The 24,406-nt window shown below is 46.3% G+C and overlaps 7 protein-coding genes and 1 non-coding gene across 8 annotated transcripts; 5 read left to right on the forward strand and 3 right to left on the reverse strand.

Moving 5' to 3' along the window:
* Positions 1-2,651: 2,651 nt before the first annotated feature.
* Positions 2,652-3,034, forward strand: TRUGW13939_01109 (uncharacterized protein; the record flags this gene model as incomplete). The annotated part of the gene is made up of 2 exons (XM_035484313.1): positions 2,652-2,714; positions 2,753-3,034. The coding sequence occupies 2 exons, from the start codon at positions 2,652-2,654 to the stop codon at positions 3,032-3,034; spliced, it is 345 nt and encodes a 114-aa protein (XP_035340206.1).
* A 121-nt stretch (positions 3,035-3,155) lies between these two features.
* TRUGW13939_01110 (uncharacterized protein) lies at positions 3,156-8,447 on the forward strand (the record flags this gene model as incomplete). The annotated part of the gene is made up of 15 exons (XM_035484314.1): positions 3,156-3,380; positions 3,438-3,975; positions 4,032-4,258; positions 4,311-4,590; positions 4,642-4,875; positions 4,923-5,734; positions 5,786-5,948; positions 6,002-6,358; positions 6,420-6,543; positions 6,591-6,662; positions 6,716-6,831; positions 6,878-7,496; positions 7,548-7,628; positions 7,678-8,052; positions 8,114-8,447. 15 exons carry the CDS (start codon positions 3,156-3,158, stop codon positions 8,445-8,447), a joined length of 4,557 nt encoding a protein of 1,518 aa, XP_035340207.1.
* Positions 8,448-8,767: 320 nt separating this feature from the next.
* Positions 8,768-9,571, reverse strand: TRUGW13939_01111 (uncharacterized protein; the record flags this gene model as incomplete). The annotated part of the gene is made up of 2 exons (XM_035484315.1): positions 8,768-9,303; positions 9,361-9,571. The coding sequence occupies 2 exons, from the start codon at positions 9,569-9,571 to the stop codon at positions 8,768-8,770; spliced, it is 747 nt and encodes a 248-aa protein (XP_035340208.1).
* A 6,193-nt stretch (positions 9,572-15,764) lies between these two features.
* Positions 15,765-16,680, forward strand: TRUGW13939_01112 (uncharacterized protein; the record flags this gene model as incomplete). The annotated part of the gene is made up of 2 exons (XM_035484316.1): positions 15,765-16,278; positions 16,328-16,680. 2 exons carry the CDS (start codon positions 15,765-15,767, stop codon positions 16,678-16,680), a joined length of 867 nt encoding a protein of 288 aa, XP_035340209.1.
* A 221-nt stretch (positions 16,681-16,901) lies between these two features.
* TRUGW13939_01113 (uncharacterized protein) lies at positions 16,902-18,822 on the reverse strand (the record flags this gene model as incomplete). Its single annotated transcript, XM_035484317.1, has 2 exons — positions 16,902-17,024; positions 17,077-18,822. The coding sequence occupies 2 exons, from the start codon at positions 18,820-18,822 to the stop codon at positions 16,902-16,904; spliced, it is 1,869 nt and encodes a 622-aa protein (XP_035340210.1).
* A 373-nt stretch (positions 18,823-19,195) lies between these two features.
* On the forward strand, positions 19,196-22,389 carry TRUGW13939_01114 (uncharacterized protein; the record flags this gene model as incomplete). The annotated part of the gene is made up of 9 exons (XM_035484318.1): positions 19,196-19,207; positions 19,260-19,358; positions 19,418-19,514; positions 19,579-19,665; positions 19,717-19,780; positions 19,847-20,031; positions 20,881-21,122; positions 21,179-21,766; positions 21,820-22,389. 9 exons carry the CDS (start codon positions 19,196-19,198, stop codon positions 22,387-22,389), a joined length of 1,944 nt encoding a protein of 647 aa, XP_035340211.1.
* A 359-nt stretch (positions 22,390-22,748) lies between these two features.
* Positions 22,749-22,840, reverse strand: TRUGW13939_01115. The gene has a single exon. It is a non-coding gene; the product is annotated as a tRNA-Ala (tRNA).
* Positions 22,841-23,036: 196 nt separating this feature from the next.
* On the forward strand, positions 23,037-24,302 carry TRUGW13939_01116 (uncharacterized protein; the record flags this gene model as incomplete). Its single annotated transcript, XM_035484319.1, has 2 exons — positions 23,037-23,174; positions 23,289-24,302. The coding sequence occupies 2 exons, from the start codon at positions 23,037-23,039 to the stop codon at positions 24,300-24,302; spliced, it is 1,152 nt and encodes a 383-aa protein (XP_035340212.1).
* Positions 24,303-24,406: the final 104 nt, after the last annotated feature.

Here is a 24,406-nt window from a genome sequence, read left to right on the forward strand (position 1 = left end):
ACTAGCTAATCCTAGTCTCAGGCTTCCCCATCTGTGCTCTCGGTCTATATATCGCTAATGAAATTTATGAATATGTTCGGATCAACATTGAAGGATCTGTCTGATCCGGGACTGACGGGAGCTAGACCCTAGTGGCCGGAACTGGTTCGATCGAGGCGAAGCGATCGCAATGCCTACTTGCTAAAGGGGGCCATAGCACCCATATTAATGCAAACGAAGCTGGCAAAACCCCCCTGGCCGCTGACCCTTTGGGGCGAGTACATGGCCTGGATCGGGTCCTGGGAGGATTGTTCCGCGCAGCCGGCGTCATTTTAGCCTGTCATTCTGCACTGCTAAAAGCCTAAAAGCCTCCCTGGCGTCCCTGCGTGTGATTCGCTGCCGGCCTTTTTTTGTTTTTAGTTGGTGGGCTGGCACCGAGTTAGGGCTCGCCAGGCCGTCTCGGCGGCTTGGTTCGCGAACTAGAGCAGAGCAGCCACTATTGTTACTATTACTATTGCTATTAGTAGTAGTATTATTATGATGGTAATAATTGCGATTGGTACTCGGTACGTATTGTGCTTAGCATGATGGTTACTATTATTGATTAGATTACGAGTATCCAACAACCTCCAGCTCGCATCTGCCGTCATTACCTTTTCTCGCTTTCGCTTTGACATTCATGTACCGTTCTTCCCAGGCAATTTTCTCAGGCCATGGCACAACATCTGACCGCCGCAGTGGAACTCAGGCACCGCGTACATGATCAGATTCATCAACCTGTAGGTCCGTCCCGCCCATGCGCATTCGACACCAAAAAAAAAAAAAAAAAAAAGGTCAATGACGAATCGCCGCCATCATGCGCGTACAAAGTACATTACGGAACAAAAAAAAAACAAGACGAGAATGCATCACGTTGTGTCATGATGTAGTACTCTGTACTACACTCCAAAAAAAATAATTAGAGGGTGATTATTCCTCCGTTGTGTAACCACCCGCCCCAGAATAATCCGAGACCAACTTCGTCAGCCGCGGTGGGTCGGAAAAAGGGTTCTTTTCTGGACTAATTAATTACTATTTGTTCCAATTTATGGGCTAATTGTTAGAAATGGGACTTTGGAAATTAAAATCGAATGGAAAAAAAATAGGGAAAAAAACATAGAGAGGGAAAAAATAGATAAGAAAAAGAAAAGGGGGTTCGGATACTACGGCTCTGCTTGATTGCATAGCCCTTGATGATTGGTCATAATTCCATGACAAACCGCATAGCATTACTTTCAATAGTTGAGCGGGTCAATAATACTGAATGTTGTTTTTCAAATAGATCCAGTGGATCTAAGCTACGTAATGACTCGCGTAACAAAAATAGAAGGAAAATCAAATCCTGACACATCCAGAGTAAAATAAGATATCCCCTTGGCGAGGAAAAGAAAGCCGGCCAGTCGGTGCTCCATCGGACATTAAGCCATGCATGACATCGCGGGCTGGGGGGGCGAGAGGTGATTAGTTCGTCGGGTGTAGTGACCGCTATAGCGACGGGCATTATAGATGGCAATTTTGTGATCATAGTTGTGATGGTTATATACTCGAGATCATCCTTTGGGCGCCGCCCCACAACGCAGGCCCCATCGGCTAGTCCGGATCGGGGATGGCGCGCCCGCCCGGCGTCTGTTCCATGTTCCAACGTCAGCTCGTCGTTCGAGCTTGTTGCCTGCCTAACGAAAACGCCACTGCAGAACCAAAATCACGACGACGACTCGAACTTGTTCTGGAAAGGAACAACAATGCTGAAAAGGGTCTCGCTCGCTTGCTCGGAGCCCCACTGCCCTACTGCGAGATGGACGTAACTGGTCTGCTTCTGTATTTTGTACCACTGCCGATCACGCCAGCTCCGGCTAGACTCTGCACCTTTCCAAGCTGCAGGTAACACCTGGCCAAGCTGACACCCGGCCAATGTTTTTGCACGGGAGAGACATTGCAAATAAAAGAACGAATCGACATGGCAAAAACAACAAAAAAAAGAAAGGAATACGTACATTTGGGCCGAGCCAGGTCGCCGTTCTCCAGAAACGTCCCTTTTGAGACATCTCTTTCCTAATCGGGCAATTCCTGGTGGCCACATGCCTGAATCTGCTGGCAGTGACGGTCTGGCCTATGTGTCGCTGGCTGTCGAGCCTTGCTTCTTGCGTGCTTCCAGCTGACGCTGCTACAATTAGCCTTTCCCTCTTTTTTTTCTTCCCCTCTCTCTCTTTTCACCCCCATTTTCGCATCAGTATCCCGGCTTAAAGCGCCATGCGTGACTGTTAGGGAAAGGTCAGTTGCAAGCGTCATGTCAGAAGGTATCTCGTTCCCAGGTCGGTAATATCCGCCCCATAGTAAAGGCTTCCCGTATTCGATGTGGTCCGATGCACAGGCTTGGTTGGTGTTCCCTGTTCCTGGTTTGCCCAGTCCAGAGTCCGCCAGCTCTGGTTGAGCCGCGTTCGGACCCTATCAACGCTGGGCCACGAGGTGTAGACGCACTAGTTTCTTACGGAAAGGGCAAGTAGCAGCTGGAATACTTCCTAGGCTCGCCTCGACTTGTCTCGTATAAATGTATTATTGGGTTGGGCCAGAGAGACAAGCATGCGTGGCTAGCCGGACAGCCTCCGGACCGGGTAGGCGGGCCCACCTGCCAGATGTCCGACTCTATGGCTTCAATCCCTGCCCCAATCTCCGATCCTCCTCCACCCACCGCCCTGCCGCGCGCAAGCAGCTTGAGAGACTTTGTCCCGTGCTGGCTAGTGAGTTATTTTCGGCTCTCGATTTGCAAGACATGCAGAACTCGCTCTGTCAAGTTTCGCCACTGTCAGATCGCGAGCCCCCAGCTAGAACGAACTCTGGTCCTGCACAGCTGGGGACCTCGCGTTGTCGTGACTCGTACGCCTTGGCGAGAAGCACTGCCTCCAATAGCCATAAGCCAGAGTCAGATGATCCGATACTTTGCATAGCTCAAAACCGTTCGACCGACCCGCCCTGTGGTAGTGTCTCCATTTCAATGTTCATCGCTGTGGATAGATAGGAGGTGACTAAACAAAAAAAGCAACCCAAAAAAAAAAGTCCGACTCGATTGTCCATTGTCAACCCATCCTCCATGTTGCTAGACCGTCGTGCAATTGTCTTGTAGAGAGTGTGCAGGCACGATGGCTTCCAATTCCACCACTCTCTCGTGCGAGCAGATTGACAATACATTTCACTACTATGCTCAGGGTTGTCGCGGGGCTTTTGATTTCACTCTCTTGTTCGAGGAAACCATTCTAGCAGCATTGCCCGTGGGTCTCCTGGTGCTGTTGGCGCCGCCCCGGATTTGGCATCTCCTCAAGAGACCTAAGAAGGTCGTCGACAGTTTTTTGCTTCCTTTGAAAATTGTATGTTGGTCCGAACTTTTCTCGTCCCAAGTCGAGACTAATTTCTTTTTCACCTAGACGGCCTATGCTGGGCTTGGAGCCGCTCAGCTTGCTTTGGTAGCATTATGGACCTTACCGACCTCTGAAAGGACAAACGCCTCGATTCCTGTGCAAGCTATTTCCTTCGGCGCAACAGCTCTCTTTTGTCTACTATCTTACTACGAGCATACCCGCTCCGTCAGGCCCTCGTTCCTGCTCAATGTGTACCTTTTTCTCACCTTACTTTTTGATATCGCAAGATGTCGGACGCTGTGGTTACGCGACCCAAGCGCATATGGCCACACAATCGCCGTTTTATTTAGCATTTCTGTTGGTTTAAAGACCGCTCTCGTCTTACTGGAAGCACTCGAGAAAACATGGATACTGCGCCCCAACTACAAGGACTACCCGCCAGAGGCGACTGCCAGCACATACAATCGCAGCTTTTTCTGGTGGCTGAATTCTCTTTTTGTAAAGGGGTTCTCGTCTTTGCTCCGCTTAGATCAGCTTTTTGTGGTTGACAAAGATATGCTCTCTGAGCGAGTTCATGCCAAAATGGAAGAGGCTTGGAGTAAAGGTTTGATATTTCCACGTCTCTGGGCCGGAATAATGAAAATCACTAACACTCCTTAGTCACTAAGAAATCGCCACACTCGCTATTTTTACTGTCTTTTTCGGTCTTGAAGTGGCATATTTTAGCTGTCATACCGCCACGGGCGTGTCTCATTGCTCTGAATTTTAGCCAGCCTCTACTCATCAACCGCGCCGTGTATCTGTCCGTTGACGATGTCACCCCTTGGACCACCCATGTTGGCTATGGGCTCATTGGCGCGTATATCATTGTCTATGTGGGATCAGCGGTAATTTTTCTAGTAGAGAATTTTTTTAGTCAAGAAAACTAATGATTAGCAGATTGCCATGGGTCAATATCAACATAACGCCTACCGTACAATTACAATGGTCCGCGGCGGTCTTATTTCCATGCTTACTCGAAAAACAACAGATCTGAGCGTGCGAGATGTAGACCCTGCTTCTTCTTTGACTTTGATGAGTGCAGATATTGAGCGAATTGTTCAGGGTTGGCAAACGATGCATGAAATGTGGGCAAATTTAATCGAAATCGCGGTGGCAATTGTCCTCCTGGAAGCACAGCTTGGAATATCATGTTTGATTCCAGTTGCTGTCGCTATTGGTATTTTCTTTCCCATTCTAGAGACTTATATAAATGTGCTAATAATATCAGCTTCTCTGGTTGCTTCTATCACTGTCTTGGGAATCGTCATTTCTCGACAGGCTCTGTGGCTCAATGCAATTGAACAACGAATTTCAGCAACGACAGCGATGCTTGGGTCTATGAAGGGCATCAAAATGACAGGGTTGAAAAGCGTCTTGTTCAAAAGCATTCATGGGCTTCGGCTCAATGAATTGGATATCTCCAAAGGATTCAGACGTCTTTTGATCTGGAACATGGCCTTGGGTAAGTATGCGTTCTGTCCAATAGCTTGCAATTCTAACAAAGGACAGCGTATTTGTCTCAGATATTTGCCCCAATCATCACCTTTGCAGCGTTTGTAACGCTGGCGCACAACAGGGGTGACGACGTTGCGCTTAATACGGCTCGAGTGTACACCGCACTGTCTATTTTCGCGCTGATGACCGACCCGATCACCACCCTTGTGATGTCCCTCTCTGCATTTGCCGGTTCGATTGGATCATTTACGAGAATCCAAGAATTTCTTGAGAAAGACACACTTATTAACAAGCGTCTCATCTCCTCCTCACCTCAGACTTCCTCGGAAGAACTCGTCAAAGGTGGTGGTGCAGTGCGGAATCTATCCGAAAAGTCGAGCATGGTTATGAGTGACTCTGATACGCTGAGGAACAGTGCTACTGGAACGCCTCCTCGATCTGATACCCCTCCAACAGGAGACATGATCATTGTTCACGATGCCGAGTTTAGCTGGGATCCAAACGGCGACCCGCTCCTCACATCTATCAATATGGCCATCCCGGAAAGCAAAATCAGCATGGTTGTCGGCCCAGTAGGCTGTGGTAAATCTACCTTGCTCAAAGCCATACTCGGCGAGGTTCCTTCTACGCGCGGTTCAATATACATTGCAACCGAACAGATTGCTTATTGTGATCAAACCGCATGGCACATGAACGATACGATCAAAAATAGTATCCTCGCTTCTAGCCCCTTGGATGAACAATGGTATGATACTGTTCTACAAGCATGTGCGTTGTATGAAGATCTACGACAATTACCTCGAGGCGACCAGACCATGATCGGCAGCAAAGGTGTTGCTCTTAGCACAGGTCAAGGCCAGCGAATAGTGAGTAAAATGAGGTTTTATCTTGAGTTTATACTAATTTACATTCCATAGGCATTAGCTAGAGCGGTTTATGCAAAGAAAAAGCTTGTCCTTCTAGACGACTCGTTCAGTGGCCTTGACACGTCTACTGAGAACCACATATTTCACAGCTTGATGGGCAAGTCAGGCATTTGGAGAGAGATGCGGGTGACTGTTTTGATCACCTCTTCGTCCGGTAAGAACCTCGTTTTCGGTTTAGTTGAAGCATACTCACTTTTATTCTTTTAGCCAAACGTCTTCCATACACTGATCAGGTTTTCGTTATGAATGAAAAGGGTGCGATCACGGAGCAAGGCCATTTTGAATCTCTGGCCTCAACTGGAGGTTACGTATCCAGCTTTAACTTACCCCATCCAGATTGGAACCATATTCCAGATGACCGTGTTTATCAAAAGTCTGGCTTGTCAGCATCTGGCCCCACGGATGAACTGGTCTTCCAGACGGATGACGATCTCGAGGCCGAAGCCAACAGAGCAACTGGAGATTTTACCATTTATAGATATTACTTTTCGTCTGTTGGGTGGATTTCAATCTTGATATTTGCCATTTGTATATCAGCCTTTGTGTTTTGTATTTCTTTTCCAAGTGAGTGTTTTCAATATCAAGCCTTGAACTTGAAATTGGGTGATGCTAATGGTCTGTTTAGGTATCTGGGTCAAGTGGTGGGCAGCTTCGAATGTACAGCACCCTTATGAGAAATCGGGATACTACATGGGCATGTATGTGATGCTGGGCGCTGTTGCCCTCATCACTCTATGCATCAGCTGTTGGTATGTATTGCTTTCAACACAACCATTGACAAGGCTAACGGTTGTAGGCAACTCATTATTACTATGGTTCCCAAGACTGGGGAAAAGTTTCATTTCACACTCCTCAACACTGTTCTAAGGTATGTTTGAAAGCAAATTGTCAAGCTAGCATCGAGGCTAAATTTTGTCACAGCGCGCCAACGTCATTCTTTGCTTCTACTGATACTGGAGTGACACTTAACCGGTTCAGCCAAGACTTGCAGTTGATTGATATGGAATTGCCAGTAGCCGCGCTCAATGCATTTGCTAGTAAGTTGTATCAGTTTTAGTTATCGAATCATACTAACACAATCAGCCTTTATGCTATGTATTGCACAGACAACGCTGATCGGAGTCGCTTCGCCATACACGGCAATTTCATTTCCTATTGTGATTATTGCGCTATATTTCATTCAAAAATTTTATCTTCGCACCTCCCGCCAGCTCCGTTATATGGACCTCGAGGCCAAAGCCCCTCTTTATTCTCAATTTACTGAATGCCTAAGCGGTCTGGTCACGATACGCGCATTCGGCTGGGAAAAGGCCATGGAGCAGAAAAGCCGGGTCCTTCTTGAACGCTCCCAGCGACCATTTTATCTCCTCTTTGCTGTACAACGATGGCTAACGCTTGTGCTCGACCTGGTGGTTGCGGGCATTGCAACAATACTCATTATTCTCGTGGTTGAGCTGCGCGGATCAATCAGCGCTGGCTACGTGGGAGTCGCGCTCTTCAACATTATCCAATTCAGCCAGAGCATCAAAATGCTCATCACATTTTGGACGACGTTGGAAACACACATTGGGTCAATTGCGCGCGTCAAGATTTTTAACGAAACGGTAAAGTCAGAAGATGGGCCTGACGAGACGAGGCCGGTACCACCAGCATGGCCGAGCCAGGGAGCGATTGAGTTTGAGTCGGTTTCTGCGGGATACAGGTTAGTTTTGAAACAGAGTTGTTTTCGAGATAATGCTAATGACTTGGGTAGACCTGATGAGCCGATCCTCAGAGACATTAGCATTTCAATCCGCTGCGGAGAGAAGATTGGTATATGTGGACGTACTGGGAGGTAAGTTGTAAAGTCAGAATTTCTTGTTCGTTACTGATCATGTTCGTAGTGGCAAGAGTTCCTTGGTCCTCGCTATTTTCCGAATGATCGAACTCTCTAGTGGGAGCATCAGTATCGATGGTATTGATTTGAGCACTATTCCCCGAGAAGAAATCCGATCTCGCATCACGGGTGTCGCCCAAGACCCGTTTCTGATCAAGGGCACTGTCAGACTAAATGCAGACCCGAATGGCACAGCGACAGATGACGACATTCGAAATGCGCTGCGAAGTGTTCAGCTTCTCCCTACGGTGGAGGAAAAGGGTGGGATAGACGCTGATATAGAGGATATTCACCTGTCGCAAGGGCAGAAGCAGCTATTCTGCCTCGCGCGAGCGATGCTGCGACATAGCAGTATTCTCATTTTGGATGAAGCTACTAGCAAGTAAGTTTTCTTTTTTTTTCCGGGGGACTGTCTTGTGAATTCTTTTCTAACGGCAATGCAGCGTCGACGGCAAAACAGACGAGATCATGCAACGCGTAATCCGCGAAAAATTCAGCAACCACACAATCATAGCAGTCGCACACAAGCTCGACACAATCCTAGACTTTGACAAAGTCGCCATGCTAGACGGCGGCCAACTGATTGAATTCGAAGACCCTTACACACTACTCTCCACAGACTCGGCGTTCAACCGGCTGTATACGTATTCCATGGCCGAGGAAGACGAAAAGGACGGGCAGATGGATGTCGAAGTTCAAGACTCGCGGGTGCTAGTTGGTGGTGTGTCACAGAGAGGGTCGCGAAGAGCGTCGACGGAAATGAGTTCGGGAGAGTAGCATGGGTCCAAAAGTGAATTCTTTTTCATGGGTAGGGTGTTTTTTTGGCTTTTTTTTACTATCATTTAATCAGTATATTTCGCGAGCTGTTTTGTCGATATAAGATTTATCGCTTTGACGTTGAAATTTATTATAAATACTACATATAATACATACGTCTCATTATCCTTTTACACCAGTCATTAATGTTTGAAATGAAAGGTATCATTATACAACTATATGTAATACACCATACATCAACCAATAACAACCATTATTACATTTTACATTACATGTAGATAAAACGAGAAAAAAAAAATATACACTTAAAAGAAGAGAAATTACAGCATCACAAACGCACCAAGGCCAACAACACCCAACAACAATCCAGGCACTTTGACGCTCTCTCCACCATTGAGATTCGGCACACTGGTCGTCGCAGCCGCAGACGGCGAAGTGGTTGTAGCAGTAGTAGAGACAGCCGGGGAGCTGCTGGCCGGAGTTGTGCTGGCGGCGGTGGGAGACGGGGTAGCAGTTGTTTTAAGGCTGGTTGGAGACGTGCTCGCCGGGGTTGACGTAGGGCTGCTGCTGGTGGTGCTAGTTTTAGTAGTGCTGGTAAAAGTCGTCGAGGGCGAAGTCGACGTAACCAATGTTGTCGTCGTCGACGCGGCACTGGAAAAGCTGGTTGTAGCGCTCGCAATCACCGACGAGGCATCGGTCGTAGAGGCAACGCCAGTGACACCGGAAATCGTAAAGCGCGCGGAGTAATTCACCTCGCTGGTGTCGGCGTCGCTGGCAATGCGAATAAAGTAGTCTGCTTCCTCGGGGATATCCGCGGGGACGGACCAGCTAAAAGTGCCGGAGTTGTCGATAGATGCTATTCTTATATATCAGCGGGGGGGAGTGTTGGGGGAACGGAAAAAGGGAAACGTACAGGCAATAGCAATACCCTCAGTGGCAGTGGTTAGGGCACCCCATTGCAAGCGCAGGCTCACAGTGCCAGAGGTGCTTGGCGACCATTGCAGCGTGCTGGTCTTGCCGGCCGTGAAAGATGCGCCGGAGATGGGCTGGATGAAGGCGTTTGGGGTTGATGCTGCTGCTGCGAGGGCGGCAAAGAGACCGGTGGCGAGAGCGAAGAAGCGCATTTTGGCGAAGATTACACGACAGGAGATTATAGCGAATGCAGGGAGAGAGAGGAGAAACGAATGTGGGTTACAGGTGTGTGTGTGTGTGTATGTAACAAAGACTGAATACAAGGAACGAATGTAGTGGGTTATATAGCAGGGATTCCCGGAAAAGATCAAATGGTCTCGTGCCACCGAGAGAAAAGAGAGAGGAAAAGAGGCAAAATGGAAGACGAGGAGGATAAGCCGAGCAGAAGAGGCTAGCCACCAAACTGCTCGAGCCTCGCCTGTGCTTGTGGTAGTAGTAATTTAGTTCCGCTGTTCGGGCTAATAAGGCGGGCGTTGAGGCGCAGCGGGGTTTGATTAATTGCATCCCATGTTGCTCACGGAGAATGAATTACACTTTTATAAATAATGATACGTCCCGTATATGCATATATTTTCAAAATGAGGAATTACACTCGTCCGTCCCATCACCAGTACTAGTAGTATATACAAAGAAGAAAGAGACAAAAAGGGAGAAAAAACAGAGTGACATTCTATGCAAGTCGGCTATTTCGGCCTGTCCGGCACGCCTAGTTAGTTTGCCACTTCTGGCGGTGCACCCACTAGGTTAAAAAATCCTATTCTGGCCAGTCGTAATTGGTATGAAAATATTCCGATATCCACGGTATCGATCAATCAATATTATGTACTCAACCAGCGGTTCTCCGGTTCGCCGTCTGAGCGCTGCCTGAGCCCGCTGTCTGGGCACTTTAACAGTACCACGCCGCGTAAAAATGACTTGAGGTGATGACGACGCTTTGAGCTAGCCTGCAAGCCCTGCGGGGTTCGTATTTAAATCCAGCAAACAGTAATCTTTGTTTAAATTGTTATGGCTTGGTTGTATACTACGCTAGGCGGTGCTTGTCCTTATGCCGGCCAACCAGGTACGCGGCAGCTTGCCCGATTAGGAAATAGCCTATAATTAGCCCTAATTAGCGCTGTACTTCTGATGATGGATTAGTGTAACCATTTATCGCCATTTCGCTTTTGTTAACTTGGGGATCTTGGCGCAATTAATAAGCTAGAATCACAAGTCCTGCTACATACAAGTCGGGATAAGTAGGAATAGTCTCGCCGTCAACTGTATATGCTTCACTGACGAGGCTACTACGAGACTGACCTTAAATCTATGATAGGCAAGGATATCTAAAGATAGACGCAGTGGGTTGAAAAACCAGGAAAATAATATGCCAGCTACTTTCAGGAAGAATATGACTGGAACTGAATGCGAAAACCACAGACTTCTTAGCCATGAATAGCGAATGTATGACTAAGGAGTTGTGTCTGAAGGAATATCCTAAGCCGCCATCAGCCTTAGAGCCTACCAAGGGAGTATTAGAGTCAGTCTCTTTCTTAGAGAGAGGAATCAGACGGACAGAAGATACCATAGAAGATAGAAGATGGTTCAAAAGGGAAAGTTTTTTAAGTAAACAAATAGTCTAGTAGAGGTTAGAAACACAGAGAACAGAAAAGATAAATAAATTCACCAAATAATAAAACAGAAGATAAAATCAGCCCCATAGCTGATCAGATCAAACTGGATAGAGATAGAGGAAACTAGAAGTAGAGACGGGATAAGAGCGCAACTACAATTTCCAATAAGTAGGGGGGGAAGATACAATAACCAGCCCTGAACTGAGTAAGCGCAGAATATAGGAGGTAAAATTGGGATGATTTTTTTTTAAGAAAATCCGAAGGAAATAAATTAATCCATATATGTTTCCGCATGGTGTCCTAAAATGTTTTTATTTGTGGGTGTAAAGATGAAATAGCTTAATCAATATTGCCAGGAGGTCTGCGGCATCCTCAATAGCAAAAAGAGTGGTGTGCTGTATTAATAATAGCATTCGCCCCAAAAAAAATCATTTGCATAATAGAAACTTCCTACCCACGTCTTTCTCGTGGGCGAGCACCAATATTACACAGTTCCTCCGCTTGTTGAGTGTTTTTATTGGGCGAAGCTGGTTCCTCAACGGTCTGGGAAGCGCAAACTAGCTGTCCCGAAGGGTTGTCTAGAGTGTCCTAGTAATCGCGATGCAAGGACTCGCAACATTAACTCCCCCCAAAAGTTTTCGGTTATGGTAGATAATGATTTCTTGGCAAGTCACGAGGCCTTTGCGCACGTGAGGAGCTTGCATTCACGGTTTCACCCCTCCTATTGGACCCCACTTCAATAATTATTTCGTCAAACCTCATATTATTTTTTTCTTATATAATGTTTTTATCACTCATATCAGATTCTCCAATGCAACCGGTATATAGTATGTGCATACCCATTGTCTGATGTAGAGATATAATAAGATATACCAGCCTTGTGATTACAGCTGGTTGCTTCTATATCACCCCAATGAAGTATCGCTTTGACCACATACCAGTATTATGTCTTGCAGCTGGTAGCAGAGAAAATACATTCCTAAATCTAAGGATCCTGCATTAAGCATCAATACAGCATACATCAGCCCGAAGCGCATGAAGCAGAGACCAGTGACTGTTGCCTCAGTCTCACATAAGGATTGTCAGATCACAATGTTAGTCAGTGCTGAGCAGTTCCGAGAGATTGAGGAGGGCCTGAAAGCTCTTCACGATTATATAGAACAGACGCCAGCTCCAACACCATACCTTGCTTTTGATGACCCAATTACAGGTGTTGTGTTTGACTCTTTTACACGCCCATCAGAATCATCATCATCATTACTCAAAGATGGATCATCCTCCATTTTCAAGACTAAATCTGGGAAATATTTATTAAAGGATCTCATTACAAAACCAAATGATTTGCAATTGGCTCATCAATGGATTTAATCCGTCCATCCACCGCCCCAAAAGGCAAAGCAGTTAACGAATACGCATGTGAATTGCTGGTCTTGGTTCCTTTCTTGGATTTAGAACTTATTATAGGATAGGAATCCATGACTCCAGCAAAATAGATCTCCTTAGCACGAAGCTTAGGTTCTAATTATAGTCCAAAGTGACGCAGACCACAACGTGTATAATTATCCTATCCAAAGTTGCCCCAATGATGCCATTGAAATCATCAAATATCGTTCTACACAAGAGAGCAGGTTATAGACAGAGAGATAGAGATCAACGCTTACTTCAGGATCAGCAATGCTAAATTTAACAACGATACCCAGACGCCAATATATAGGGATAAAGATAAGTAGGATTTACTACAGAGTAAATTATAATAACCTTGGAAGGGATTTAGGCAGAGAGAGGATTAGCTAGAACTAGGTAGTATTATTTAAATCACTTACTACCACTTATTTAGAGAATACCTAGCCTTTCATCTACGCAATGATCCCGTTGGCCTAGCTACTATGTATCTATAGAGTTGGCTTGAAAAAGTCGGCTTGAGCAGCTTGACCACCCCATCTTTAACAAGGCATACAATCATTCCCTCCCCAGCCTTTGACTCTTTCAAGTCGTGGGTGGCCCAGCTTAGTGAAGAACTAGAGCTAGAGAAGCAAGTTACCAACCTACAAGGGTAATTATGGCCTATGAGGATTGTTCTCATTGTATTAAGAGAGAAAATTTTCCTCAAAGCCTTATTTCTGTATGTAAAAGAAATTATTGGTTGGTTGGAATGCTAATACTTGTAACTATTGAAGGGAAATAGCACTCTTTGAATTAACTGTAGTATTAAAGTAATGTAAATGCTGTAAGACTATGTTTATTGTCATTTCAACCTACATACTTTCAATTTTGTTTCCATTTAAATAAATTATTTGTTGTTTGAACAAACTAGCTACTCAGGATCAATAAGCTGATGGTGACCAGGATCTCAATTAGCTAGTCATTAGTGTAGCTGTATCACACCACTTGTTCTAGTTTTAAATAGTGTGGGCGAGTCCTAACTTATAATTTCACCTCCTCCTCATTTATTATGCCATCGGAGTCCTATAAGACCATCTTATACTGATATTTTTTCTCTTTGACTTAAAACCCCATTAAAACGATGTCGACTACATTACTTCAATATCTCTAATCACCCAACCCCGAGGTTGCGTCGTTTTGCAAACCTAGTATAGTTACTATCAACCAATATTGGACACAGGTGACAGGGTGGGATGATTGGAAAGAGTTCAACATTAAAACCTTGATGTCGTGCTATAGACATATATTAGATACAGAAGTCCCCAAAGAGTACTTGCCACCGATTTCGCCGGCATTAACTGAGTTAGACCGAGAAATTTAGGACAAGGATAGCTTAAAGTTGCTATTTACATGGTCGATTAATGCCTAAGTAAACACAGCTATAGCTACAGCCTATGAACTGCTCTATGACGATACAGAGGATCCAATAGAAATCTAAGACAGCGGATTTGCAACGCGCCATCAAGGAACCGATTTCTATTTTTATCCAGATTAGGCTGCAATTCGACCTTCAATCAAAGAACATAATAATAGATATTATATCAATCTATACCCTAGTGAGACGAAAGTTACCATTAAATGGATATTATAGAAGAGCTGTGATATTAACTACAAATAAGTATGGCAACAAAGCCAGATATACAACAGGATCTTGTGTAAGACAAGATATGGTTTTATTCTTACAGACCAAGAACTCATGGTCTATCAGATTAAGATAGAGAAAATCGACACAGATTTAGTAAAAGAGTGCAGCCACAGAGTTATATATCATAGGCCAATCATATCCCAGAGTTAATGTATCTTAGAAATATCTTAATTATTATCTATCAATTCTAGAATAAGCCAACTTTCAGTATCAGAGTATCAGAAGACTCACTTAGACACCAAGTATGGACCAATACAATATCACTCTATACCATGGTCTCGTAACGGTGAAAAGATGACTATTAAGCTTGCCTTATTCTGGATTCTCATGCTCACTTCAGTTCCATCAACTTCGAAATCAGTTAAAAGTGGATATCCACCACTAGATAGCTGGATGGAAACATCGAAAGGATACGTTCACGCATCCACCGGTTTGCTTCGACAAAAGGTACCAAAAAAATGTAATCATATTTGATACACAAGAGCATTCCTCAATCGCTAAACAGGAAATTTTCATTGAAGACGTGAAAGAGATTCGAAACGACAAGAAAGAAGGATACATATTGACTCTAAAAGATGGGGGACATCTGAGAATAGATCAGCCTCGACTACGCAGTAGCGGTGACAAAAGGTGGTATATAGTGACTTGGACAGGCATTGACACTTTCAAGTGGGTGTGAGATGAGAAATAGTTCCTGGTGGTTGTGGACAGGTTGAGGGTTTCCACCAATTTGCAACTATCTGATTACAACCTTCGTAAAAATGATCAAATTCCTGTTGTTTATAAAAAGGAGATGTCTGGATTGAGCCAAGATTGACAATGAGTTGTCTCTTGTAATTTCTTTGATAAATGATATCTGGTAAAATTTCAGCTTTTTTTGTAATATTAAACTTTTTGTAAATCTTAAGAGTGTCTTTACAGCGAGTTTGTTCGGCGACGAAATCTTTCATAATTGCTAACTGAGAGCAATGTTTTAAATCCGTCAATCGGCTATATTGCTTGAATTGGGAATCTGTCAACTCCATCCATCCGTAGCACTTGACAGCCCATAATCCGTCGTACCCGAGATTATAAAGTCGAGAAAACGCACGGTACTCGTTGGCAAAAGGGCATTTTGGTCTTTGTGCATCCAGACTAAGCCAGGGTATAGCTTGATCTTCCCAGTTAAGAAACTATTTGGAGTCAGTGAAAGCACCAGAATCGAAAAGAAAAAGAAAAAGAAAAAACCTACGAGTTTAAAACATAAATTCTGCCCATTAACAGTAAATTTGAAAATGATCCCTTGATCCCCACGATCATAGTATTCAAGATCCTCAAACTCACCATTATGTTCAAATCGCTTCAACTTTAGCTGTCGGGAAAACGTAGGAGACTTGATATCGGGAGTCAGCCGATCTGTAGAGATACAAAATCCTAGGAACTCGCCCATCTTGAAAAATAGTTAGGAATGCTACTCAAATAATATAGATTTGGCAGCGAGCAGCTTGGATATATAGACGGAAGCTACAAAACCGGCTAACCATTTACGGTAAAGCCAAAAAATCTACACATAGTTGCAATTTCTCGCATCAACAGCAATGCCGTTGTCCATCTACCTCGATTCCTCGGTTTCCCCCGATTCTAGCCCGTTATCGCCGTGTCCTCAATATGTCAAACGATGGAGCAGAGAAAATTTCTCAGGTTCTCGATTGTGGGCCACAAATAAATATTCTATTCTCAGCCCCCGATTTCACAGTGCCTTCCCCAGATATTGTCAATAAGATAGTAAGCTCCGACAACACCATCTTTAACTGGGGTGGCGTGAAGATTGCGAGAATATCTCCTGAAATTGTCGTCAAATTCGGACACCATGTCACATTGAGCGAGGCGAAAGACATGATGTTTGTGAAAGAAAATACAGACACTCTACCAGTGCCCAAGATCTTTGCTTGTTACTCATACTACGGTAGCCTATTTGATACTTATATATTTATGAGCTTTGTGGAAGGCCAGAGCCTCGATAAAATCTGGGAGACTTATGATGAAGACATAAAAAAACACGTAACCAACCAGCTCAAGGAATATCTCGGCGAACTTCGCAAGATCAGTGACGGTAAATATATAGGCTCGGTTGGTCCCGGCCCCGTTACGGATCCGATCTTGGAGACTTATCACGTCCAAGGTTAGTAGTACCAACACCAATAATTACACCAGCACTAAAGTTAATCTAGGACCGTTTGACTCCGAAGAAGCTTTCGACAACGCAATTATCGATGCCTACCAGTCCAAGGCGCCAAAATCTCATATTAAGAATTTCTTGTCTGGTATGCTGTGCCAGAAAAGACATCAGATCGTGTTTACCCACGGTGACCTACGCCTCCAGAATATTATGGTCAACAATGGATCTGTCAGCGGGATTCTGGATTGGGAGTTTAGTGGCTGGTATCCCGAATACTGGGAATTTTCTAAAGCTCTCTATATCTGGAAGTGGCAAAATGATTGGAGTGACTACCTAGTACATATTCTTCAACCATATTATGCTGAATATGCCGTTCATTCGTTCTTGACTGAAACATTGTGGTAAGACTCATTACTTCAGGAAAAATTGGCTCAATCAAAGAACAACTTTTTTGGCACAAGTGATGACATGCTCCTTGATCATGTCGGGTTTATCTATCTTAATCTGTGCTACTTCCTCGCAACATGTTCAGGCCAGTAGACACGCTGTATCACTGTGACGATATAAATGGTGATGATAATTAAATATTAATACATGTGTTACCTACAACTGCGTCACACTGTCGATCACGTCGACGCAGACGCAGGCTCAGCGATATTACTACGGCTCTCAAGAAGCCCCTGCGATCCCAGCCAGGAAATGGCCTGCATCACCTGCCCGTCTCTTGCCTCCATCTCCTGACTTACAAGCTGCAGCATGGTTAGAATCGGTTTTCGATATCATAGGGGAGAAAAAACAAACCATCTGAAACAGTCCCCTCCGGACAGGACGCTTTGTAGTGGTATCAGACCGGAGTTTATCGCCTGGCCCAGGAAGCCCAGAAACCTCATGTGAGTATCGACACCGATCGCCCCGCGGACACCGGCCTCTGCGCTGGAAATTGTGGCACGGTTTCTTTTGCTTCGCGTCAATTCCTCGCGGAGGTGGAGGCACTCGCTCAGGGCCATCCCGACGCGAGGATACTTCTTCTGGCGCATCGTCGCTGATGTCGGTGTCGTCGGATGGACCCGACCCGATAGACTCCTCTTGGTGATCGCCCTGCGCCGGTGATGACGCCAGCGGCTCTGTCGATGATGGATCTTTTGTTGTGCCACCTTGAACAACAGCGTCTTTCGTGTCTCGGTTATCCACTTCCTGGCCTCTTTGTGATGCCTCTGCCATAAGCCGTGCTCGCTCGGCATCGGCCTCTGCCTTTTGCAGCCGCCTCTCTTCTTTCAATAGCTTTTTGCGCAGCCTGGCCGCTCTCTCTTTGGCCTTGAGAGCCGCATCCATGGGATCGACCCCCTGCTCTCCCACCTCTTTTGATTCAGTTTTGTTCCGTTCCCTTGCTTCTTGTTGTTTCCTTCGCGCTTCGTCACGTTGTAGGTCTCTTTGTTTTCGAGTTTCTTCCTGCGCTTTCTTCTTTTCCTCCACTCGAGCCTGTGTCGGGAATCGTTTCTTGCGTTCTGCGATCCATGCTTGAATGTCTGCTGTCGAGTTCAGGGTCGACGTGCGTCCGCGAAACGTGAACTCTAGAGATCCTCCTGGATTTGCCGCCGAGACAAAGCGAGCTTCTTCGTCCACGTCTTCTTCTTCACCACTTGACTCGTGCTCTTCAGTCTTTGGCGTGAGGCCAAGCTGATTGAACTTTCGTTTTTTCTTCTTATTAGACGTCTTCTTGGACGCGGCGTCTGTCGGTTGTGGCGGTTTCGCCGGCAAGGGGACTCCAAAGCTCGGCACTGCAGGCGCAGCTGGCGCGCGCGGAACAGTGGATGTTGGTTTCTCAAAACTCGACGAAAAAGTGCGCTTGTGTCCGTTGTTTTTGTAGCCGGCGCTTCCCTGTACATTTCCATGGACGTGTCCCTGGTAAGACTGCTGCGTATTGTAGCCAGTCCCGTTTGTAGGGCCAGGATAAAATCCGCCAGTCCCCGTACTATCGTATCCCCAGCGCATTGGAGGCGCTACCATCGTGGGAGGAGCTCCTGGCTGAGCTTGCGTAGCCGGCATGTTATTGTTTCCATAGCCCATTGCTTGAGCAGCAGCCGAATCCGCCCTATGTCTCCCATCGTAGCTTGCTCGATGGTACGATGAAGCTGGTGTACGAGGAGGATACGCCTGCGCGGCGGAAGCGTACGGTTGCGACGGTGGATGTGCGGTATTCGCATAATAATTTGATGCTGTCACCGGAGACTGCGCAGGAACAGATGATGCGGGGGAATATCCATTATAACCACCACCGCCGCCGCCGCCACCGCCGGGCTGCTGGCTGTGATAGTTGTTTGGATAGCCTCCTCCTCCTGCGCGGCCTCCCCGGTTCATGCCACCGCGACCGCGCCCTCGATTGAAATTGCCGCCGCCTCGGTAGCCGCCTCGTTGGGGATATCCATTGTAATTTCCGTAGGGCGGAGCAGCATTCGCATATCCCGGCGCCTGTTGGTGTTGTTGTTGCTGCTGCTGCTGTGGAGGTGGCGGAGGCGGCGGAGGAAACGAAAATCCTTGTGATGCCATCGTTGGACACAGGTGCAGGATTCGTTCGTCAAGGGGATCTCATATTGAGTATCTGAAGCTGGCCGTCAATTACGAACACACGTAAAAATCCAGAGACATGTCGCTGCTTGTCTTGTTTAAACTTTCGTGGCTGATAATAGTCTGATAAAGAAATATATTGCAGGCGCGCACGTGACCTGTCGTTCCCAAAAAAAAAAAAGACTTCGGCTGTGATTGGCTGTAGAATTTCTTCGATGCCTCAACTCGACCTTCGCTCAATCTTTATACAGCGACGACATGCCTTTTTGATCAATCTGCGCAGTGATTCTCTGCTTTGAATAATAAGCATGGGATATGTAGTTTTCTTGTACTAAATTTTTTTTCAACCGACAACATGTTCGTTCTTGTGAGTGATGCTCAACTTATCAGTTATTAATCAACCCACTCACGCTCGACAGTCTACAATCTCCGATCTTGTGCAGATCACGCCTGAGGATTTCTCCAAGTTCAGTGCTGTCGCGATCGAGGACAATATTAATGAGAAATACGCCAACAAGGTCAGACATTTCCATACTCGCTTTGAAAAAGTGGCAACGGTTGACATTTCACGCCACAGGTTATTCAAAAGATCGGCCTATGCATTGGATTCTACGATTTACTCAAGACCTCTGATGGATTGATTGGGCACGGCACAGGGTTGGTCAATATCAACGGTTGGTTTTGACCATTCCTGTGGTTAATTTTTTTTTTTTTTTTTTCATACTAATGCCTGTATAGTGACGTTTCGTTTGATCGTGTTCCGGCCATTCAAAGGGGAAATTATACTAGGAAAAATTACAAGCAGCACAGAAGATGGCATTAAAAGTATGTTCCTGCTGAAGAACCTGTCTCAGTGCCTCGTACTAACTATCACAGTTGGAATGGAGTTTTTTGGGGACATCTTCGTCCCGTCTAGCATGTTATGCGAACCATGTCGATTGTGAGCTTCACCACCCGCCCAGTCGTACATAATCTAACTCGTTTTTTTTTTTTTTTTTTTTTTCAGTGATGTCGCGGAACAGCACTGGGTGTGGGAAAGCGGAGCAGGTGATTACCACTACGACAACAACGAGGAAGTCAGGTTCCGAGTCGAAAGTGAAGAATGGCACGACCAAATCCCGACTGTGCCAGGGAAGATGGACAGCATGGCTGCTTCTGAGCGCCGGCCTCCATACGCAATCAGGGTTAGTTGTTTTTTTTTTTTTGTTTGCTTTGGAATATAATTAACATGAGCTGACTCGATCAGGCTTCCATGGCGCAGTCTGGCTTGGGGTGTCTTAATTGGTGGTGAGCTGCTGAGAGCAATTGCGATAACGATCGGCTTGATTTTATTATTATTAACAATACCGGAACGAACATTTTGATGAAAGGAGCATTATTGTGGATAGCACGACACGAATAGAAATTAACCAATCTTCAGCAACACTATTATTATTAATTAATTAATCATCCATGTCATAAGAGAGAAAAAAGCGGTTAGCAACGGTGATGTGCGTGCGGGGGGACGCGAAGTGGGATGAGTTGCATTAGCTACCCTATAGTACGGGGAACTGTTATCAGTTGCTATCTTGGGAATATGAAAAAAAAAAAAGGAAAAAAAGAAAAGAAAAGAATAATAATGAGGGGAAACTAATGGGACAGAAGAGCCCTCATGCAAGGGCAGCGCACATAGAACATTCCACTGAATTAATAATGTGCTGCCCGGATGGCGTGCTGCTGGTAACAATCCAGGGCAAATATCGCAACACCCATACTACTATTAACATGGATGCAACGCCATGACACAAAATAATGCCAGGATTAGCCTGGAGCAGTAATACGGAGACCCAATTGAGGCTGTGATTTGTCATGAGGGCCGACTGACTTTCCATCAGCAGCGATCTGAATCGGATTTTTTTTACTAATCCATACCTAAACTTTTTTTCCCTTCCTTAAAACCCCGCGTGCGTTTCCCTTTGTTCATGAGCTACTGCTATCTGTGTTCTCTTTCCGATCAACTCATATAATATCATTTAAAAGCATATACTGTTTCTCATTCAGCGTCATTATTACTCGCATCGGCGACACAGCAGCCTGCTTTGTTTCGGAAAGCTTCATCGACCCCGCCAACACTCGCCAACATGGCTCTCCCTGTTGTCGAAAGCCCCCAATTGGCGCCGCTGGTTCAGCCAGACGTTGTCCAGACTCCCACGAGGCCGCCGCCCCCTGAGCATCGCTTTGGAACCCGCGCTGTCCATTCTGGTGCTCATCTGGATCCTAGCACGGGTGCTGTCATTGCACCGGTACGACGCAGTTATCTGAAGAAGAGAAAGCAAAAGCTGACATTGTATCTGTCTAGATTTCCCTGTCGACCACCTTTGCGCAAACCAGCGTCGGAAAACCGATTGGTGTTTATGAGTATACTCGCAGCTCAAACCCCAACAGGCAAGTTCCGCCATCCTTATACGAAAAAAAGGGCCTCCATCTAACACGTCGCAGAGACAACTTTGAAGAAGCCGTCGCTGCGCTCGAACATGCCCGATACGCTCTCGCCTTCTCCTCCGGCTCTGCCACCACAGCCACCATCCTCCAATCTCTCGCAGCTGGTTCGCACGTAGTGTCAGTGTCGGATGTGTACGGTGGCACCCATCGCTACTTCACCAAGGTCGCCGCTGCACACGGAGTACACGTCACTTTTACTCCAGCCATTGAGGTCGACATCGAGGAGCTAATCCGGCCCAACGATACCAAACTGATTTGGATCGAGTCCCCTTCCAATCCTACCCTTGGTCTGGTCGATATTCGCAAGGTGGCTAGCATTGCCCACCGCCACGGCATTCTCGTTGTCGTCGACAATACCTTTCTCAGCCCGTACATTCAGAATCCGCTTGACCATGGCGCCGATATCGTGGTTCATTCGGTGACCAAGTACATCAACGGTCACTCGGTAGGATAACTCCGTCTGCTATTTATATATACATCAATTCTGATTGACTATAGGATGTGCTCATGGGCATCGCTGCTTTCAACTCGAACGATCTCAAAGAGCGCCTTACCTTCCTCCAAAACGCCATTGGCGCTGTCCCCTCACCATTCGACTGCTGGCTCGCCCACCGCGGCCTGAAAACACTGCACCTGCGAGCTCGCGAGGCCACCAAAAATGCCACAACAGTCGCCAAAGCCCTGGAAGCTTCCCCTCTCGTCAAGTCCGTCAACTACCCCGGTCTCGACTCACACCCGCACCGCGCCATTGCCGTGAAACAGCATCGCGACGGCATGGGCGGCGGTATGCTCAGTTTCCGGATCCAGGGCGGACACGATGCCGCCGAGCGTTTCTGCCAGAACGCGCGCGTCTTCGTTCTCGCCGAGAGTCTTGGTGGCATTGAGAGTCTGTGCGAGGTCCCCTCTAGCATGACGCATGCTGGTATCCCCAAGGAACAGCGTGAGGCGGCGGGCGTGTTTGACGATCTTGTGCGTTTGAGCTGCGGTATCGAGGATGCCGAGGATCTCAAGGAGGATATTTTGCAGGCGTTGGAAAAGTCAACCGCCGTGTCTAATGGAACTAAATGATCTGTGCCACTTTGTTCTTCTTTTTGTGTGTCGCTTGACCTAAGGATATCATCTCTCATAGAACTTGATTTTGGGTTTTTTTTGGCGTTGGTAATATAGATACATAGTTATCGCCTCAATTTTTGGTTATGGCCATTCCATTTTAGCGAATTTCCCAGGGTAAAACATAATAAACATAAGACTGATAGATAGAAATGAGGTATGTATATATAAAGAACCCTGCTCTATGTTTATCTCTATCTCCCCGTATACGTCAAGCCCAAAAGTCTCCCCGCCGGGGCTTTTGGGCCTGCAAGACACCTAGATTCCCTTATTATATATACATATATAGCCCATACTAAACAGGGCAAAAAAAATGTTGGACACTCCGGGAATCGAACCCGGGGCCTCATCAACATTTCCTCCTTATCGGAAGTGCAAATGATGCGTCATACCCCTAGACCAAGCGCCCGTCACAAGATGGGCCCTAGATATAGTTGATGCAATAATACAGCAGTGCTGCCCCGCTGCAGTTCAATTTTTACGTTGATTGGCCCAGTCACTATTTTCAACCCAGAACCAATCTTCCTCCCACTTTATATCAACTTTTTTTTGGGGGGTGCAATTCCTCTCTGGTTATAATCACAGGTTCCGTCCCGAAAATAAAAATGGCGTCCATGTTCAGCTTTGGATTTTCCGGGGACGATATCGAAGACGATGTCGACGCGGGGGTGACTGATACTGCAACTCATACTGATGATAACGAGAAGAACAACAATACTAGCTCAGCAGATAATCTGCCTGGAGTGTTTCCTGCGGAAAAACATCCAATTGAAGAATTGGCAAGTTCTTTTTTTTTCTTTTCTTTCCTTCTTTCCGCTTTCTTTTCTTGAAGTATGCAACCTCTAACCGAAGTCCAGACATCATCTCTCCCATCTCAAATTGCATACAACACATTAAAACTAGAAAGCTCTAGCAAAAATGAGTTTCTCACTCTCGGCCGCAGAGAGATTTTCGACGTGCGCACCCAGCTCATGGCCGAAGATGCGCCGGACCACGACGAGCTCATCTCGGGTCTTGAGCAAGGCGATCTGAAACCAAATTTCTACGAAGGGGGTTTCAAAACGTGGGAATGCGCGTTGGATCTAGCCAGACTGGTTCTCGCCACAGATCAAGGGGAAGCTGATATGGCCCATGTTATTGAGCTGGGCTGTGGGACTGCTGTGCCTACACTGGCATTGTTTGCTCGCTTGCTTTCTCTACCTGAAGGATTGATGCCCTTTAGATTCACGCTGGCTGATTATAATTCGACCGTCTTGCGGATGGTCACCTTGCCGAATCTACTCTTGACATGGTGGCTCAATACGAGGAGGACGACGACGACGACGACATCGCAAGGCGACGACAACGGCGGCGACGGGTCGACAGAGGAGGCCCAGAAAACAGACGAGGGCGAACTAGATATTGACTCTGACCTCATCAATGCCTTCCTCACCGATCTTGCCATACGTGGAATTACCATTGAGTTCATCTCTGGCGGATGGTCGCCACATTTTGTGGATCTGGTTTTGGGGGATCATCATGATGCTCAAGCTTCCTCTACAGGAAGAAACACTCTTGTTCTGGCCAGCGAGACCATATACGCCCCATCCTCACTAGATGCGTTTTCCCAGACGTTGGTGCAGCTTCTACGAAGAGCGCAGGCCAGAAACAGCGGGAAGACCACGTCGTTGGTGGCCGCGAAAAAAGTGTATTTTGGTGTCGGCGGGGGCATTGATGAGTTCCTACACGTCCTACGGCAGCAGCCACTGCAAGACAACGAACAGTTGGATATACGGGAGAGCAGTCAAGTTACTTCGGAAGGGGTAGGGCGTATAATTTTGGAGGTTAGCATCCACGATACTAGCACAAACACCACAAGCACAAGGACCTAGAAATATGAAATTCTCGACAAGAAACACTACCTATTTTTTGGCAGATGGATTTTATGTACAATACACATGTCTTCTGACAGCTCAGTTTCTCAACAAAAGGAATG

The sequence above is a fragment of the Talaromyces rugulosus genome, chromosome I (genome assembly GCF_013368755.1).
Source record: "Talaromyces rugulosus chromosome I, complete sequence".
In the NCBI taxonomy this organism is placed as follows: domain Eukaryota; kingdom Fungi; phylum Ascomycota; class Eurotiomycetes; order Eurotiales; family Trichocomaceae; genus Talaromyces; species Talaromyces rugulosus.